Raw genomic sequence first — 13,720 nt, 5'->3', positions numbered from 1 at the left:
TGCTGCTTTGTGATAGAAGTGGGCATGCTTATCCTAGTTTTGTGCCACTTCGATGCTCAGGTTGTACGTGCATCAGGAAATGCAGATTCAGGTTCACACTTCAATTGATTTCCAGGGCCGAATGCAGGACTTGAGTCCAGACTGTTCTTTATTCAATAAACTGGGAAACAGGCCCTAAAATGCCACAACATTCATGTCTGTCTGAATACAACAATTTTCCCTATGCAGATAGAATCAGTTCACACTGAAAAGAAAACAGGAACCTGGAAACTGAAATGGATAACCAGGAAAAAGCAAAATGGATTTTATTCCTTCTGTGTGAACCTACTGAGGCCGACAGAGTTCCACCAAGGCATAATTTCAATAAACATAGAGAGGAATCTAGTTCCTTGTAACAAGGTTCAGGCAAATAAGAGGAAAAAAAAGAAATTGACAGGGGAAAAGGAATAGTTTTCTATAGAAAAATGACAGAGCAAAAAGCAAAAGTAAAAAATCTGAATAAAGAGTTAAGAAGTTCTGGTTTATTAAAAAAGCACAACTGTGGAGCAAAAAAAGACCAGCTGGGAACAAAAGAAAAATTAATGAATTCTAAACCGCTGACAAAATGACAGTGAATGATAGAAGCAGGGGGAAAAAAAGAGGAAAGATAGAAGAAATCTGATGAGTAAAATGACCTTACTTCAAGTAACCTTTTGATGGTAGATTATAAACTAGTGCCCAGAACGTAAGGTACTTTTTCCTGTACAAGTTGACTGAGACATTACTAAAGAAGAGTTTCCAGTGAGCTCTGTAAATTTCCCAAGCCCGCAATGCCAACCATGAGGCCCCCCTGCAGTCTCCAGGACAGAGCAGGGCAGAAACACCATGCTTCCTCTGACAGACAATTTCTTGCTGCCTTACTCTGGAGAGGAACATTCACACCTGTTCCAATGACATTCTTCAACAGATTTTTTTTTTTCCCCTGAAGACTCACATTATTTGAATGCGAGAACAATTTGAAGATGAGAATAAACAAGAACTCTGCTTAATATAAAACTTCTAACAGAAATACCAAATGAACCTTTAAGCCACAATTCTAAAACCAGTATTTTTCCAAAACAACTTTTTACCAAAATTTCTGCATTTCAAGAGGATCTGAAGAGGATTTGCTTTTATTCCTGTTGCCATAAGCAAGTCCCAAGAATCCGCTAAACTGTATCATTATGAGCACAAAAGCAGTTATTAGAAGATTTTTGACCCAGCATAACACGAATACAGCTTGCAGACAGCTCCTGAACATCACTGACATCAATGGTAAAATCCCAAGCGACACCAATGGAAGTACATTTCCTCCCCAAAAATGCAAAAAACTACAGACATTTTTCTACCTTCAGCACCTATATTTACTGTAAGATCTCAGTTAAACTGACTAAATTTTCCAAAGAAAGAACATGTATAATTTCAGTTTGGCTGAAGTCAATTGCAGGATATCCAATAGGATTCAGATTTGTTCCTTATAGTTTATAATTAATTGTGTAAGGGCATTTCTTTCACTTATCTTTAAGAGGTTTTCTGTGTGTTTCATTATTTACTTCATGAGGATGCCATCTAAGAATGCCTGAGTATTGCTTAAATATTATAAAATAATTCTGCTCTGCTGTATGTTTGCACAGTGCCTCGCTCAATTAGATCATAATTTCTCATTCTTTTGGCAAGGCTACAAAGGCACTGAAGTATGGGAAATAGTAACAACTCTAAGTTACATCAAGGTACACATACTGTCGACATCAGGTACAACCTAACGATCATTCTCACACAGAATTTACTCACGGTTTTAAGAGGTGGGCATAACAAACAATGGATTTATAACTCTTTAAAGCCAAGTCTTCAAAAATACCATGCTGGGAATCACTTTTGCACAGTGTTATCACTTGCACTGTGCACCATGTGCTGTACAGTCCCATCACCTGAGAAAGGGCTAAAGTTGTTAGTCAAAAATCTACAAATGGATTAATGTTCTACGTTTTGTTCCATGTTTACCGAACAGTTTTTTTCAATTGTATTTTTCCAATGGTTGTGTTTTCTTGCAAAAAATGTTAACAGCTGAAGTGGTCAATTACAGTTTAATTTATTATTACTATGTTTAGTCAGTCAGTTTGGTTTGCTTCTCCCCTCTTCCGAGGAACTGCCCTGTAATGGAAAAAATCATACTTAAAACATTTCTTTATTCTGTACCTCTCAGCCAAGGACTATGGTGGATACGTTGTAAGATATTTTGTGCATACATGCACAGATAGCCACACGTAATCAGGTCCATGAAACATATACAGATAAAATGCGCTCAGGCGCACACATGCAGATTGGTGGTTCTGGACACACTGAAGAGTTTGGCCTATCGTCCTTTCTCAGAAAAAAATGTACATCTAATAGATCAAAAAGGATTTCTCCTGCTAATTCTTACTTCAAAATAAATGAAAGAATTCCTATGCTGAGAGAGGTTTATTCCTCTCCATGGTTTATGTTATGTTTAATTTATGTTATAATTTTAAAAATTGGAATTAATTTAGATATCAGTGACCCATAGGATTTATGTGGTCTTCCTGAGCTTTTTCAACTAACCTTACATTAACATCAATAGAGTTTTATCATGGAAAGACTATGATTTTGCTCCTGCAAAAACACACTCTGAACTAAAATGTTGATTTGTTCCAGATGTGCCACTAGGAAAGCTAAACATAAGCACATGCATAAATATTTTCAGTATTAGGATTTAGGAGCGAATCATTTTTGGAAACTGAACCTCTGAGAAAATACATTAATATACAAAGATTACTTACAACCTGAAAGCTTATTAAAGAAATGCAATACACTGAATTGCTCTGCTCCGCAACGTCACCTTTATACAATGCTACAAGTCCACTGTTAAATTGTTAAAATACCGTTTTTAAAAAAAGACTATTCTTAATCAAATTGCACATGGCTGGGAAACAAAACCCAGAAAATAAAGTTAGTTTAAATCTATGCATTTATAGCATAAGAGGCTTTGGCTTCTTGTGGTTTACCTTTGAAGCATTAAAACACTCCTTAAGTAAAAATATTTTAGGGATTAAAGAAATAATGACCCTTGTTATAAAGTGTTCTTTTTAATTTTTACAGGATTACATTAATAAATCCAAATTACATTATAAAAGATTTAAAAGGGATCCTGTTAATTGTATTTAATTTTCAGGCAGATGAAAGTACATATAAGCACATGTAAAAATCAGGATTTCCCCTAAACTTTTGAAGGAAATGTGTGTTGTGCTGTAAATATCTCCACTTTGTGGAGGTATGAATTCTTTGTCCTAGAAAAGACTTATATGAAATATATATTATTAATATGAATACATCTTGCAGAGACATTTCTCAGAATAAAATCTAAGTACAAGGGTTGTTTGGGGTTACTGTATTCCAAAGAAGAAATTCTTCCTTACACCTAAATTTTATTTTAAGAACCCAACAGCAAATTAACCATCTAAAAAGGCAACCTCAGAAAAGCAAATATTTTCTGCACAGCCCTTGAAAATGACAGGTGTAACATCTAAAAATGGTTTTCAGAACCTGGCATTCTGGGTCTTTAAAACAGCAGCTTGTCCTAGCTACCTATCTTATTCATTAAATAAATGGAAAGGCAAAGAAATGTAGTGGGATTTCTAAAGCTTTGAAAACATATATCCCATTATAATTTATGGTGCTTGATGACTTAACTTAGGAACTTCTGGAAATCCCATTACAATTGTCTGAATGGATGTGACATTGCAAGGGAAAATGGATATGGAGAGAAAGGAATTGTAAATGTTTCCCTTAATTTAGACAAACTAAGATCTTTTTAATGGAATGCCAAGAGTACAGACATTTTTGCCCCAGTGCCTCCCATTCTCCTTCCAAACACAATTTTAACACAGAAAACACACACTCATTTGGTAGGAAGAACACACATATGAAGCACGTTCACCTCTCCACTTCCCCATCAGTAGAGGCTCCACAGACCTCCATGTTACACCAGGCATGTGGGACTCAAGCGGGTACTTTAAGAGCTCCTTAGTGAACCAACCCAGTTGGTGCCTATTGCATAAAAAATCACTGTCCTGGATCTGAACATCCGTGAGCGCAAGGTGCTCATGGTACATCTGCCTGTGCTGCCTGACACCCGGAATGATCCGAATCTGCCTTAGGCACCTGCTGAGACCAAGGCTTTCAAATCCCTGCTCATGGGCATGACGGATGGGGGCAGATAAGGGAACAGATGGGTCTTGAAACATCTCCAAAAGAGCAAAGGCAGGCTTCTGTGACCTACTAAAGAAACACACTGCCAAGTCAAGATGCCTTGAGACAGAGTATTTTGCCAGCGGTTCGAGCCAAGTCTCAAATGGCTGCTGACCTCAGCAGGACTGGAGGGGTTTCTCCCTCCTCTAGAAAACACTCAGTGCCTTGAAGCCTCTTTTATGCATTGCCAGCTAGAGCTGAACCAAATGCAATTTTCCCTCCTCTCAAAAATGAACAGTGAGGTAGAGACAGAAAACCAGCAGTCCATGTAGAGTTAAAAAAAATTGCCTTTTTCCTTATAGAAGAAGTGATTATGGTGAATTGTGTAGGAGTAGAGAGCACATGACTCATGATTCATCATTGTAGTGCAGCAGGAAGGCAGAGCTAAAGAGAAAGCAGAAAGAACAAAAACAATGCTTCCTAAACCAACAGTTGACATTGCTGTTTGTGGTTATGGTTTGCTCAAGGAACATTTTTCACCTTTTTGCCACACTGTAATTTGGAGGAACTGACAAGAAAGCCTTCACAAATCTTTTAGATCATACATGTAACTTATGCTCTAGGTTAAAGTACAACAGAAATTATATAGGAAAAAAATTAAAACAATATCCCTGGCCCAAGAAAGCATTAAGGACATATTGAATACGGAAGATAAGAGCATCTCACTGAAGTCATTAAAGTTAAGGACTTTTAAAGAGCCCAAATCAATCACTGCCCTCCCAACAAATCTCTCCTTTTAACAAAACATTGTTCCAGGTTGTGGCTGGGCTAAAAAGTCTTTGTAACTGCACTTATATTCATTCCCTGTTTCCCTACGTTGCTCCAGAGCAGTCCAGAGGTGGTGTGTGCGCATTCCTATCACAAGATCAGGTCTCAGACCTCGCCAGACAACAGAAAATAAAAGTAAGCAGACACCGAATGTAAAAGGACCCTCTCAGACATACTGACGGAAAGTGAAACTGTGGTTATCGGAGGGAAGAATTTGACCTATATTTCTAAATTAGCAACAAGCAAAAAAAAAAAAAGCAAACTCAGTACTAGTACAACTGTATGGTAAAAACTGAATGTTTCTGTCTTCTGATGCTGCAATTTTGCGGCTTTCACCAACAATGGCAAGTTGGTTTATGCCAATTTCATTTATCAGAATTTCATAAGGTGAAATATTTGGAAATATTAGTCCCCACAAATATCAAAAAGGTTTCTTGTCAGTGAAGCTCAGAGCAAAGTCAAACTTCAAAACCCAAAGCTTATGATCAACAAAAGACTGTGGCATTCAGCCAACACTATGTGATAACTTGTTTGCTTTCATTATTTCATTATTCTTCATGTGAACTTTCAAAGAGATTTTGTGAAAATGCCCTGCAGAGTTATTCATGAATCTTCAAGGGGAAACACCTTCCCACAGACATGGGAACACCTGGGAAGGCTCAAGAGACCCATGCAAAGGGACCAAACCAGGCAATTGCCAAGGCAAGAGTGCAAGCACAGCTCAGGAGCAAAGTAAGTGAGATCTCAAGGAGTATTGAGAGACACAGGAAAAAGGAGACAAAACTAGATGAGAGGCACTACAGAAAGATGTGCCTTAGAAATGACAAATGGAACAACCTAGAGCATGTAATACCTGGTAGGCAACAAAATGAAACAATTCTGTGCTTGTAAAGCTAAAATAGTTCTTTTTAAGAGACCTTTTCGTAGAGACCTACAGCTATACAACCTCATCCGACATCACAGGCATAGACTAACTTGAATCTCTCTCCAACTCTTTACTTCCACAACTTATATTCTGCCCCTCTAAGTCTAACGAACATTGCTGCAAGGAGCATGAGGTAGGTCAGAGTGAACATCAGGATGAACAGGGCACCCAAGGGAAGCAGAAGCAAGGAAGCTTGGAGCAGGGGATCTGTACTGATGGGGTAACAAATTATTTGCAATAAGCTGTAGTGTCCTGGCAGCCAAAGGGAGGGGAGACCTTGGTCGATGTTCCTGTCTGGCCAAGCAGAATTAGTAGCTGACTTGCTTCTACATGGGGGCAAGGCTGAATCAAGGCCAGCGGGTTAATAAGATTTATGTTTTTTCAGTCCTGTGAGCTGCTAGGTCCTATTAATTTTCAGGTAAATAATGTCAGTGGCAGACAAGTCCACTATTATGTTATTTCTATAAAAAATGTCCAGTCTCTGAGAATAAAAGCCTACTTCAATATCTGGAGCCACTCAGATCTCCAAATAATATATGGAGATTAGAGTTCAATCGCAGTAGTTTTTCATATATTAACCCTAACTGTATATAATCAAAATTTAATGAAAATAATTTTTAAATTACTGTCACAAGCTAGAACAAATCTAAAAAGAAATAATAACTAAAATAACCATTTTTAAAGGAGAATGATTAAATACCCTGGGATGTCTCTTTTTTTGGTCGGCAGGACACTTACTATCAAAATTAAGCTTCATGCAGGTTGTTAAATACAAAACATCTCTACAAGCACACTAACATTTCAAATTACTTTTTGGTTTATTAAGTTTAAATCCTCAGCTTCTGCATCATATTCAGTGTTGTACTAGTGATGTTTATTTCCTAATTTAGCTTGAAGTCTTTTGTGACTTTCAGTAATCAGTCCACTTAATCTAAAGTCTGTCAAAAGCGTCAGAATGCGTATTCTGATGTACAGTGATTTATATATTGGATATGGTGTTTTATGTGTCCTGAGAGACATGAAAGACGGCAAACTTGATTTCCCATGAGACAAATTTTTCCCACACCACTTAGGCAGATAAAATGTATGAAATGTAAAAAGCTTAAGCAAAATCTTGACTTCTCTGAATCAAGGTTCATTTTGCAACTTCCTCCAACAGAACCAGAATTCATCCCTGATACATGCCTGGGCCTCCACCTAACAATCCCATCTCCAGCCATCTCCCTATCGAAGCTGCTTCTCAAACCAGGCCACAGTAATACCCACAGCGGTTCTGAAATCCTGCCACAAAAATCCAGGATCTGCAGCTGACCACCTCTAGCAAGGACAGGCATGGAATAGTCATTTTCACTCTCAGCTGATATGGTGGGCATAAGCAAAAGACCTTAGAGTGCACTTAGTGCCAATCCTCTTGCATATCTGTATAGTCCAAAGGTCTCAGCACGTGATCTGAGAGAATCTGAGATCTCCAGACACATCCAAATGTTTTTAATCTAGGAGAGATAAAGTAGGTATATCCATTTCATCAGAAAACTGTTACTACTGAACATGCATTGAAGCAATGGCAGACAGCCAGAGACAACAACCGGGAGTAAGCTGTCTGAGTGCAACTGTTTGTTGATGTGCACATCTGTTTATGAAAACTTGCCTACCTGCTCCCAGTACAGGTACATGTACAACCTGTCCTTTTGCAATTAAGCACTTTAGTATCCAGAATCAGTGTCCAATTCTCATTTAGGAATTCTACGACTGATAAAAATAAAAGCATATTTATTTTGAGTAGGAATTTTGTCTGTACACACATTGAAAGATAACATGCAAAATATGTTATTATAACCAGGGGAGACAGGCTTCTTGTTTTGTTTTTAGAAATGTTTTCTCTGTCCTTTCATTAATCCAACAGTCAGACAAATGACCTGTTCGGTACTAGTGACTGATCTTGACATTACAACTCAGGAAAAATGAATTACGTGGAAAAATCATTCATGCTGAAAATCTGAGTGCCAAAGCTCTGCAAACAATCCACCCCTGAAGCACTACAAAGCTTAAGTAAAAAGATACAGTTTGAAGTACACATTGCAAGTATCATTACTGGCACTAAGACGAGCACCACGTCTCTTCTGTCCTCATAAGTACTGCAGTTCCTGTCCTATGTCCCCAAATTTTTACTATACTGCTCAGGGAAGGAAAACACTGATCTAGAGAGACTGAGGCAAAATTCTGGTCTTGTGGATGTTTTTCCAGGCAGCATTAATCACCATGATATTTTCATGCTTTCAGCAAGATAAGTACTTGCAATATATTTGCACAATGGCTGCCCCAAAATATGCAAATGCAAGTATTCGCTGGGCCAAGAAATTTCAGATGGAAATTTTAGTACACATTTAAATCAGTATTTCTGACATTTGAATGCTGACAGTCTAAAATTAAAAAATAGCAAAACACTTATAATTTTAAGATTTATTCAGAAGAAATTGAATACTGATTTTCAGATTTAAACAACCTTTAGTTCTTCATATGAATTGCAGTTTTTGAAATGTTGCTGATATGGTGCTATTGAAACGTTATCCCTGTCAAAACTAGTCTTTGCTAGAATATTCAGTAACTAGCTATTTACATTTTTAAAACATAAACCCAATTAAATGTCTGTCAAAGAGCTAATTACATGATACATATTAATCAATTATATGATTTTTACTAAGCTATGCAATTAGCACCTGATTATATAATTTCTTATTTTATAGTTGTTATGTCATTAGGAAAAAGGTAAGTTTTCAGCAAAACCCAACACAATGTATATTGGATAAGAATAAGACAGTGACGTTTGTGAGTCCCATCCACTGCTTCCAGATGCAAAAGTGCCTAGATGTGCTGCGAAACAAATGGACATGCTATTAACAGCAACTGGATATTAAAATCTACAATCCCTTCAAATCTTTTTATGTCACTTGGTATTTCTGGATGCAGTGCTCATATATTTAAAGACACACTGATCTGATCTTAGAGTGGACATGAAATTTATCTGAGAAAGCTAACTGAATTATCAAGGACTCTACACTGAATAATTGTTGTGTTAGAACATTATGAAGTAGCGTGATTTTAAAGAAAAGCAGACTCATTGGCTAACTACAGAATTTTTCAGTGTTGTAAACAATTTAAATTGATGGAAAGATTGGGGGTTATCACTGTCATGTTCCGATTTCTATTGATAACATCCTAGGAGCAGATTTTGAAAGAAAATTTTCACTGCTATTTCACAGGAGCAACTCTACACATATAGGATGGTGGGGAAAAATAGTAATTAAATACAGTTTTTAAATTACACACATTTTGAGATGAGGCTTTAGGTTCCATGTAGTCACATGTGGAACATCATAGTAATTCTGATTGCCTTAACACTTGAGTCTACCCATGTGACTGAGCTTAAAGATGTCATTCTCCAGGAAGTTGTCTGTTTTTAAAATGCCACCTTACCATCATCAGTAAAATGAATCAACAAAAGGACATTTTTTTGGGTAGCTTCACCCCACAAAAAACTCTGTGAGTCAGAATCATGGGGAAGGGAAAGCAGGGAGCCCCCATTCTTCTACCAGGTGTTTCTCTAAGGACACCAGATACAACGGTTTCACTTTGTCCAAGGATGTGATCAAGGGACTGAAGACTACAGAAGACTAAGTAGAAGAAAAATAAAAAAGAAACAAAAAAGAGAAAGAAAAAAAAAAAAAGGAGGGGGGGGGGGGGGGTGCCTAAGTACAAAATTGTCATTGCCAGCCTGATCTACTGGCAGCCACTTACCCCTGGAGACACAAAAACCCTACATGCCACCCTAGAAACATCTTACCTGAGATCTACCCTTGCATGGGCTCAGACTTGCCCCAGACTGAGCAGAGAGCTACCTACCTCATACATGCTACACTGTGTGACATTTTACATTCTTCTGTGAGAGACTACCTCATACAGACTAACACAGCCAGGCTCCTTTCAAAATGCAGCCATGTCTGCTTTTTGAGGCACTGCTGAGGGAAGCAGTAACAGGGAGTTTCTGTATATCATGTTGACATTCACATGAAATCATCAATATGGCCATCATGCAGCAGAGAACACAAAATTCATACAGCCAGAGAGAAATGGAAAAAAAATTATGATGAAGAGTAGGCATTTAGAAAGTTCAGGTTCATGCACAGATGGAGATACCTCTCTTTAGACCTGAGGCAGGTAACTTTTCAGATGTAGGATGTTGAAATACACCCCAGATCTTAGTATTTCTTTTTGGCTAGTTCCTGTGGCTCCGTATGACAAAGACAAGAACCTTCCATGTCCCACCACAAGAAGCTAACAATTACAATGAGCAAGTTCCAGTCTCAGAGATGGGATATCATGTGCAATAGAAATTCAGTTTCATCCAATAATTATGACTTTGGGGGTCACACACCTCAGTACAAGAGTTTAAGTACAGTAGTAACCAGAATAAGTTTGGGATCCACTGAACAAACTGAAATGCGACTCCTTCAGAGACTATCTGAATTATTAGCCCAATATCATAAGACAGTTCTCACAGCTTCTCACTTTCTTCTACATGGTGATGTTAGGTGGTTTCTGCGCTGTATATTATCAAGTATCTGTCCAACCTGTGACACTCCAGAACGTTTTTGTTCAGCTGAAGATGTGGCTAGGCAACTACATGAGGATTGTAAAGCAAGTGTAGAAGCCATTATAAGTACTAAATCATCGGTCCTGCTTGCATTTACGTACTTGGAAACTTAAAGGTAGAAAGACTTCTCTAAAGTCATACATGCGTGTTTACAGGACTTGATTATAGATCACTGAAAACTAGCAAACTCCTTCCACCGTGATCTGTATCTGAGCACCGCTGTGAGAAATGAGTAATATTTCTCTTTTTAAAATACATTATGAGATTCTACTCTCTTGTTCACTTTTGCATCCCTGCTCAAATCAGTGTTTACACATTGGAATTGTATTTCAGTACTTTCAGAAGAAAGAGACAATGTAATGCACAGAAAAATAATCTCTCACCTTCTAGATCTTCCTTTTCAAAATGTGTTTTGAGAATGGAGCGAGTTCCACCTCTATCCACAACAGCCTCTTCATCATTTCTCTGTAAAACAGAAAAAAGGACAGGTAAGCTGCTTCTCATTTGAAACTACTGGCAAGATTGTACAACACTATGAAACAAAGATGCTTTTAATATTTATCTATTTACTCTTCCTACTCAGGAACAAAAAAGTTTTTAAGAATTTACTTTTTCTTATTAAAATCTATTCCTTATGCATCAGTTTTTATTGAGGTATGATTACAGCTAACTTTGATATGAAGAAGCTCTCCTGTTAAGACGTGCAAGATGATGAGTAAACACTGGTTACTGGGAACTAAGAAAAACATTAGTCAATAGGACAATAAAAGAGATGAGAGAAGAAACGTCTGGTTGAGGCAGCTTTATTCTTGTACTCTTGAAGAAAGGGACTGCACATGTACTTCTGTCTTTAGACCAGGATACTGAGCTACATGCCGAATTCCCGAATTATTAGCACTAACACTACCTATACTTTGGCAAAGCTAGAGAATGATACTCAGTGACAATATGACAAGAAAGAAGACTTTAATACCATGAAAACAACTGGTTTCACTTACTGGTGAATTGCAAAGCTTTTGCTTTTCTTTACAAACACCAAGCTGTAATTACAATAAAGGCAGATAGCACACACTAATAGCAGAACACAGAAAAGCTGTTCTTCCTCAGGAACATGTATTTCATGTTTAATTTTCTACTGTAGTCATACATGCATTTTAACTGTATTCTCTACTGCACTGTAAATGTACTATGTGATGAATTAGTGTAATGTGCTCAGGCTAAAAAAGCTACAGAAATTAGTGATTTTGGTCACTTCTGACATGAAAGAAAAAATCACATTTCCCTAAGTAGAGAAATCTTTTGGGAGTTCAGCAACAAGGGCACTGGATGCTGTGCTAAAACAAATATTGGCTTCACTATGAGTTTGACATCACCAATTGTAAAAAAAACAGTTGCTAAATACAGCCTATATTTCACAACATGATATAGAGTGGTTTCCAGTAAATGATGATGAACAAGAAAAGATCAATTATACAAAAACATCAATTAATATATAATGAATATGTATTTACTTGTCATTAGTGGAAGGGTTTTAGTAAGTGATATTAGCACTAGAACTGTTTGATTTCAATATATAAAATTGGTATCTTAATGGAAGTCTGAAGCAAGGGGATTTGAATATCAGTGTTATATGCTAACTATATATCTATATATAGAATGCAATAGAATATAACAAGAAATTAAACTACATGAGCACCTCTCCTTAAAGAGCAGATGCCCCAGGCAAAAAGATTCACATCTAGAGCTGGATGTCGTGCATTCTGGATAGAGGTTTTTGTTTCAGGCTCCTCTTTTTTAAAAATAGCTGTCATGCTGTAGCTATCTTATATAGAAAAATCCTAGGGACATGTCAGCACCAAGCATCTGGGCTGTTAAAGAGAGACTGAGAGCGTTACAGTGTCTTTATTAGAGCTTTCCCACAGATAATAGTATGTAACTAAAATCTGACAATGAGAAAAGGCCTTCTATTGAAACTGTTTTGTCTTTTAATAATTTCGAATTAGCTAATAATCTATTAAGATGTACCAGGGCAGTCTGATTTCGTACAAACCATTTGATCTTAGGTAAAATGAATCCATTATTTTAAGCAGTTATACATAACCGGGCATGTTTGTCATGCTGGCATGATGCCATGCCCCTGGGTGAATGGTTAGGCAGGATGCCAAAGGCCAAGTGTTACAGCCACATCAGAAGTAGTGCTATTCTAGCATAAGACATAGCCATCAGTATTTTACTGATCCTGAAAAGGTCTTATGAAAGCAATGTTAGGGGAAATTCTACAATGGGGAAAATATTAAATTGCTGGACAGTTTAAAGCCTTTACAGATCAGCTAAGTAAACTAAATACAAATTAATTCATTAATATTTATCAAAATATGCTCATACACTTTGACTTCTCCTTTCCCATGTGCTCAATTTTCAGCTTCTGGCAATCTTCTTCTTCCCTGCCTCCTCTTCCTGTAATGTCACAGCAAGTCTCAGCCTTGCCTTATTCTCAGAAGTGGGTTTATTCCATTAATTTTACAGGGAAAAACAGCTTAATTGGGAGTATTGTGTTGTTGCCAATTCACTTGTCAAACTCTGAGCAAAGTCCAATTAAACAGGCCTTGCACTGTACACTCTCACTTCCCAGGGAGCGGTATGAAAGCCACCTTGCATTTGCCAGTACAAGAGTCACACTGCATTTAGTCTAGAAGAAATTTCTGATTCCTGTACTGCTTCCTTGGAGGAGGGGAGAAGGGAGGGAAGGGCTCACTAGTAGTTTAGTGCAATTAGGTCTTAATCTCATTTGGAGGTAAGCGCTATCACAATACAAGTAAAAATAGTGGCAGATCTGCTCCACTTTCCCATGATGACTAGAGACTAGAAACTTCATTTCAGTTGGTAATGCTCTGCTTTTTAGCAACATGTCAGGAAAACTATGAAATTATTATTTGTAAGTGTTGCAATAAATGAGAGTTTGAAGCTGAAGGTATAAGGAAAGACTAACCATAAGACAGTCATGGAAGACAGAATTCATGCTCTGGATGACTTTTAATGTACCAAGCAGCCACCAACCTCCACACTAACATCCTCAAAGCTATGAATCCACT

General features: G+C 37.4%; 1 protein-coding gene across 1 annotated transcript in view; it reads right to left on the bottom strand.

Annotated features, from left to right (window-relative positions):
* The window catches only part of SLC4A10 (solute carrier family 4, sodium bicarbonate transporter, member 10), a 125,704-nt gene that overhangs the window by 88,843 nt on the left and 23,141 nt on the right, over positions 1-13,720 (bottom strand). Inside the window, exon 2 of the mRNA XM_009325384.1 lies at positions 11,012-11,093. Coding sequence (XP_009323659.1) covers positions 11,012-11,093 — 82 coding nt within the window. The remainder of the gene's footprint in view (positions 1-11,011; positions 11,094-13,720) is intronic.

Source organism: Pygoscelis adeliae, unplaced genomic scaffold, assembly GCF_000699105.1.
Source record: "Pygoscelis adeliae isolate BGI_AS28 unplaced genomic scaffold, ASM69910v1 Scaffold106, whole genome shotgun sequence".
NCBI lineage: Eukaryota > Metazoa > Chordata > Aves > Sphenisciformes > Spheniscidae > Pygoscelis > Pygoscelis adeliae.
This window is presented reverse-complemented; position numbering and strand designations above follow the sequence as displayed.